Here is a 6,091-nt window from a genome sequence, read left to right as displayed (position 1 = left end):
GTCATCATTCTACACCCACTTCCACCACTGAGGGGAGCAGGGCCGGGCCCAGAGCAGGACACAGAGCAGAGCCCTTGTTCCCAAGGGTCAGTCTGGGCAAGCTCCTGAGTCTAGCTCCGGGTGCAGCTGCTCCTGAGGACGCCCAGGCCTCACATCCACCGATCCCCCAGCCGGCCCTTCTCCTCCAACCGCTCCCCCCGCTCCTCCTCAGGGAATTGACAGCTGCAGGCGTCCTCAGCTGGTGGCAGTGGTACTTCCAGGAATGGCTGTGTCTCTGCAGGGGAGCTGTGGTCAACAGGTGGCCTGGGGCCCACCTCCCACTTCCCCAGGACACAACTGACCTCGAGACCACATGCGCTGCTTCCTCAGCTGCCAGATGTGCAAGCTAAGCTGGGCTGTAGTTAGGACAAGGATGCAGATGGCCACAGCAAGGAACATGATGGTCAGCTGGCCATGTGGCTCAGTGGGCAGTGGCTCCAGGATGCACACAGCATTGTGGGTCTTGTTCCCAGGGAACATGGTTAGAAACCCAAACTGGGCACAGCTATGATACATGGACATGGAAGCTGTCAGCCTCTGCCACTCAAGCAGCCCCACTGGGAAGACTAGTGTCCTCTGAGCCATTTGGAGGATCACTGGGGGCCCTCAGGGGTCACCCACTGGGAGGGACAGGAAAGGCTTCCTTGGGTTGGGCCTGGACCACCCAGTCAGGGCCCCACTCAGGACTCACTCTGCCCAAGGTCTGCAGCGGCCCTCTCGCCCTGTGGAAAAGGTACCCACAGCACAGTCGACACACTCGAAGCCAAACTTGAAATTCCCTAGGGACAGACAGAGACTGCAGGGTCTACTGGGGTGAACAAGGAAGAGGATCAGGCTGGTGCATGGGTCCATCTATGGCCTGGCCCCACATGTCATTCATTCACCAGAGTTCTCTGACACCGGTACAGCTAGGACCTGAATAATCTGCACCCACATGTGCCTGGTCCAGACCTGGCACTGTTCATCTATCCTTATAAAGATTGACAGGGTATGTGGTAAGACTTGAGCCACAGAGTGGGGGTCTGAGAGCAGAACAGCCCCTGGACACTCCTGCATGGGCCCTCACAGCCAATCCTGAAGGAGCATCAGCACCCTCATTCAGGATGGAAAAGCCCAGGCTAAAAAGGTGAGGGCTCCCTGAATGCTGTACACCAACAGGCACCAAAAATGCCCTGGTCTGGCCAGTCCTTCTAGGACCCAGGACACTGGTGTCTTCTGCCTGCCCAGAGGATGTGCCCATGCCTTAAGCTCCAGTTTGGCCCCAGGACACACCCCTGGTCTGCTCAGGGACCTACAGGGCCTATAGCAGCCTCCAAGGGACATACCGTGAGGCCTTGCCTCCTGGCCAGGTGGACACGGGTGGTGCTTGCAGATTGTGCACTGAGGGTCTTCACAGTGGAATTCCGGCTGGATACACATACAGTCCCCTTCAGGACAGGTCTCCTCATCTGGAAGGGGATAAGCCAGCCTCTCATCCACTGAGCTGAGCCCCTCCCTCTCCGGGGCTCCTCCTGGCCCCCAATGGGGATGTCAGACTCTTACCCTCAGTCAGCCCCAGACCAGGACTGGGCTTCACCCAGATCAATTTCTCCCTCCCAGGTGGTGGGCTCCTCAGAACACCCCCTACATTACTCTGAAGCAGCTGCCTTTGCACGTCCCACAAAATATGGGATTCTCCTGGGGTTTCCAAGGATCCTGAGCCTACATTGCCCCCTTCCCATCCTATACTGCCCAGGGACACCTCAGTAGCTGTCTGCATCACTGTCCACACCAGCTGTGGACCCCCAGAACTGTACCTCTCCACCCCCACCCCAGGCCTGGTGGGTGAGACTCTAGGTGTTTTCATGTGATTTGGGTCCTCAGACTGCCTCACACCCACAGCTGCAGGTCACAGACAACAGCAGACAAGGCACAAGGCCAGAGTCGGGGCCCCAAACTGGGCAGGAGGTGGTCTGGGTGAGGACCAAAATTCAGCCAACTCAGCAGGACTGGAGACAGCCCTATTTCACCTTGGACCCCAGGTTCCTCTTGAGGGGATAGCTCCCACCCCCTTCACTCTTGCTTCCTGGCCCTGGGGCCACTGGCCCAGCTGGGCACCTCTACCTCCCTCTGAGATCTCACCAGCCAAAGCTGAGAAAGTTTGTCCCCGGGCTGTGTGATTGCCCTGTGCCCACCCTTGTTGGGAGACAGTGGCCAGGTCTGAGCCTGGGGTGGGGCACCACCACCCACCCCTGTTCCTTGCCACCACTTACCTGGAGTGCAGGAGTGGCAGCAGCGCTGGTCGGTGCCCGATCCGCGCAGGAAGTGACCTGGGCGGCAACTCGCCCCCTTGACAGGGCGCTGACTCAGGCCCAGTGCACAGAGCAGCGCGACCCCACACAGGGCCATCTGTGCTCCCATTGTGCCGTTGGTGGTGTCCTCTGACCTGAGAATTTCAGGCTGGGACCTGCTTTGACACGCCCTGCCCCCGCCCCACTACCGCCTTCAAAACCTCCAGCCACTCCACCTCCAACTTCCTGGGGGCATCCCGCGGGGCTTTCAAAGACCTTCTGGGGCTGAGATTAAGTAAATAGCTCATTCTCCATGACATCTCCAAAGTACCTCAGCAATCTTATCCCAGGGCCATCCAGGAAAGTAGGACAAGCTTCCTCACACAGCCCACTCACCCTGGGTGCACTGCAGACAGAAGGGTGCCCCAGACACACACCTGCAGGCTGCAGCCTTGCAGGTGTCCTTTCTCCACTTAGAGCCCTCAGGGGGCCCTCCTCACCTCCCACCCCAGAGCTTCTGCCTCAGGGAACCCTAAAACCTTGGCTGAATGGGATGGGGGTCCAGCCAGGTGCTGACAAGAGCATGCATGGCCCTGAGTGTCCTGGTCACCAGAAGGGCCTGTGACCATCGTCCCCCTTCAGTTGGTTTGTCCTCTCTGCTGTCAATAAATAAACACTTGAGCTTTTTCACCTTGAGACTATTTTACATAAAGTTGCTGAGGATACTCTTTGACGCTCCAGGGCACCTGTTTCTGTGGGGTAAATGCCCTGGAGTGATATCCCTTCTGGTCTCCATAGCTCATGGGGAATATAATACATAGCACTGTTGTTGCCTCCACTCCCCCCCCCACACCAAACACACATACCTGCTGGGTAGTGGCTTCAGGACCCCCACTGGGCATCACCCTGGGAGTCCCTGGTAGTAGATGGCATCTGATGGACCAACCATGTAGGAAAACCAGAACTTCTGCTTGAGCCAAACTTGGTCTGCCCTGAGTCCCAGCCATCCACTTACCCCCATAAAAACAAGTGCCTTTGGACCTGAACAAGTGTCCTCAGAAGAGAGGACAAATCAATTGTAGTGAGTTCAGGTGGGCTCTGGGGCTGGCAGTAACTCAGTGATGAGGGACAGAGAGGCTATAACCCCACCTCAAAGTTCCAGGGTCCCAGAGCTGTCTCCAGACACATGGGGTCCTAGGGCCACCATCTGGAAGTGGGAGCATCCCTTAGGTGACACAGGTGTCCTATGGAAGCTCAGTGAACTAAAGAAAAGAGACATGCATGGGGGCTCTGATCCTATGTGGAAATGGCCAACAGCTAGGTGACTGACCATGTGAGCTCCTCCAGGCCTGGGGGACCAGCAGAAGGTCTGAGAGGACTGACCAGAGCATGTATAGTGTGTTTCCACAAAGGTCATCATCCCCAGCAGGCACCTGAAACCAAGGGCAGCATGGGCTGCCCAGTCCAGCCCTATTCGGAGCAGGTTCCAACTTGAGATTCTCTTTCTCTCTCAAGCCACCTTCTATCACCCAGACAAATCCATGTGTCTGAGAGGAAGTAAAGGAAAAGCCACCTCATGGTGAGACTGTGCTATGTCTGAGTCTCAGTCTCTCCTCAGAGGCACACTGGAGCCTCAGTTTCCCCGTGTGGGTTTCTGGAACCCTGCCTCCACCAGGAAGCCTTTCTCCTCAGCCTTATTTCCCAGCCCTTCAGTTGAGGCTTTGTGCAGGGGAAGCCGGTGGGGACTTCTGGAAGTGCTGGAGGTGAGCATAGATATCACAGGATGTGATTGGTTTTGCCCACAAGCTGGAGGTGGGTGACCATTGTGAAGTAGGCAGATCCAGGACATCTGGACAAAAGCCCTTTTGAGAACCGCAGCTGAAGGAGGCTGAGGAAGCAGGAAATTTCAGGTGTTATCAGCTGTGGCTCCCTATTTTTCTCAAGCCTCAGATGTTGAGAGCCCCTCAGAGAGGGAACCCTGGTTACTACAGGACAGGGAGGGGTCTCAGTGATGCTGCATTCCAGGCTGCCCAGGTCAGAAATCTTGAAGGGCCTAGAGGTCTCTGTCAATCCCCAGACCAGGAGGTGTATCTGAGCACTGGGACAGTTGAGGGAAGAGGGACAGGGCAATCTGGACCTTGCTTCTAACCCATTTTAAAGACCAAAGAGGCCAGCCAGCACAGTGTCACCCCAGTCATGGTGAATGCCCAGTACAGCAGTACACCATGGCCCTAGAAAATGCATTGCATTCCCTGCAGATGGTACTGTCAACTGCCCTCCAAGTCCCCTGTTCTTCCAGTGTGAGGAGCCCCCTCTGCCATGTGGAGTTGACAAGTCTTGACCAGCCCCAGGAGCAGGTCTGTGCAGTGACCCTTGTGGGGGTCATGGCCCTGGTGTTGCCTCCCAACTTGGCCATGGGCAGTGACAGACTGATGCAGTCCTGCAGAGCAGGGCAGCTCAGACTCTGAGGGGTATGGGCTGTCAGAGAGCTGAATAGAGGGTCTTTCCTTGAGACCTGGTCCCCTGTGTGTGACAGCCACATGCAGGCAACAGAGATCAAAGATCTGGTCATACACCTGGGGAGAAGCTTGTGAGCAGATGACATCAGCAAATGTCAGTGACCTTGTCTGCCTTCCTGTCCCACCCACTCTGAAGGCCCTCCTGGGCTCCGCTGAGGGGTGATTTTTATCTGTGTGCCTTTGTTTTCCTATATTTTGTGAGCAGCTCTGTTTGACATAGTGTCTTGTGTAGGAGGCAGCAGAGGGTCCCGGCAGCTCATCCCTCTGGGAATCCCCTTGTTGCGTAGAAAGAGGTGAAAGCAGAGTTTTCAGGGCAAGGGGAATGATCAGTGTGCTTAGGGTACAGCACAAGAGCAAAGAGAGGTGGCCCTAGTGCCCACGGGGGCGGGGCTGGGGTGTATGGGCTGGGGAAGAGGCCCAGGAAGCCTGAAGTGGGCAGGGGGCATCTAGAAGGCTGGAGAGCTGTACCCAGAGGGGTATAGGTAGAGGATGTATGGGGAGGAGGCACCTTTCCCACAACCTTTGACCTCCCAGGCCTTCCAAGTTATCCCCCTCCTAGTCCTCCCCTCACCCCACTCCAGGCCTCCTGGCCTTCCCCTCCAGGGATGGCCTTCACCACAGGGCAAGGGTTGCAGATATGTGTCGATTGCCCCTGCCCAGGCTTAGGGCAGGGCTGTACACAGGGAAGGTGGCTGAATAGACCAGGTGGCTGTACTCTCCCTGGAGGACGCTGGAGAACAGGGAAAGAGTGGAATCCGGTTTGAGGAGAAAGTGAAGGACAATGGGGAACGAGACGGTGATGGGGCAGGGGGGTGCAGGACTGGATTCTTCCATAGAGCCTTGGGCTTCAAGTAAATGCCAAGGGGCTGGGTCACCCTGTTCCAGGGGGGTGTGGCTGCAAGGTACAGGTGCAGTGCCAAGCCAGTGGCCACAGGGTGGCAGGAGTGGGCAAGGCTGTCCCTGCTATCTACCTCAGGCTTTGCATGCAACCTCACAGGGCAGCTGAGATGGCCCAGTGTCCTGATAGCTCCTAACCTGTGACACGATGGACCTGGACTCTCCTGGCCTCTGATTGTGCTCACATGGTCAGTCACCTAGCTGTTGGCCATTTCCGCACAGGATCAGAGCCCCCATGCATGTCTCTTTTCTTTAGTTCACTGAGCTTCCATAGGACACCTGTGTCACCTAAGGGATGCTCCCACTTCCAGATGGTGGCCCTAGGACCCCATGTGTCTGGAGACAGCTCTGGGACCCTGGAACTTT

At 56.8% G+C, this 6,091-nt stretch overlaps 1 protein-coding gene across 2 annotated transcripts; it reads right to left on the bottom strand.

Annotated features, from left to right (window-relative positions):
• On the bottom strand, positions 1-2,568 carry Tnfrsf18 (TNF receptor superfamily member 18). Of its 2 annotated transcripts, none has more exons than XM_074081633.1 (5): positions 2,292-2,568; positions 1,365-1,487; positions 731-761; positions 342-544; positions 1-274 (listed from the first exon to the last, which is right to left on the bottom strand). In XM_074081633.1, the coding sequence occupies exons 1-5, from the start codon at positions 2,437-2,439 to the stop codon at positions 150-152; spliced, it is 630 nt and encodes a 209-aa protein (XP_073937734.1). In that variant the 5' UTR covers positions 2,440-2,568; the 3' UTR covers positions 1-149. The 2 variants fall into 2 exon arrangements, with proteins under 2 accessions (XP_073937734.1, XP_020011224.1); XM_020155635.2 differs by having other exon boundaries at positions 731-818; positions 2,292-2,562.
• Positions 2,569-6,091: the final 3,523 nt, after the last annotated feature.

Source organism: Castor canadensis, chromosome 7, assembly GCF_047511655.1.
Source record: "Castor canadensis chromosome 7, mCasCan1.hap1v2, whole genome shotgun sequence".
NCBI classification, from domain to species: domain Eukaryota; kingdom Metazoa; phylum Chordata; class Mammalia; order Rodentia; family Castoridae; genus Castor; species Castor canadensis.
The sequence above is the reverse complement of the archived record's forward strand: the minus strand, read 5'-3'. Positions and strand labels throughout refer to the sequence as shown.

What these genes read in the sequence shown, in the direction of transcription:
- Tnfrsf18 (XM_020155635.2), bottom strand. Translation starts at nt 2,439, where the DNA reads ATGGGAGCACAGATGGCCCTGTGTGGGGTCGCGCTGCTCTGTGCACTG. An exon ending in CCAGGAGGCAAGGCCTCACG is followed by an intron (nt 819 to 1,364) that starts GTATGTCCCTTG and finishes GTCTGTCCCTAG; the next exon opens with GGAATTTCAAGTTTGGCTTC. An exon ending in CGCTGCAGACCTTGGGCAGA is followed by an intron (nt 545 to 730) that starts GTGAGTCCTGAG and finishes CATGTATCATAG; the next exon opens with CTGTGCCCAGTTTGGGTTTC.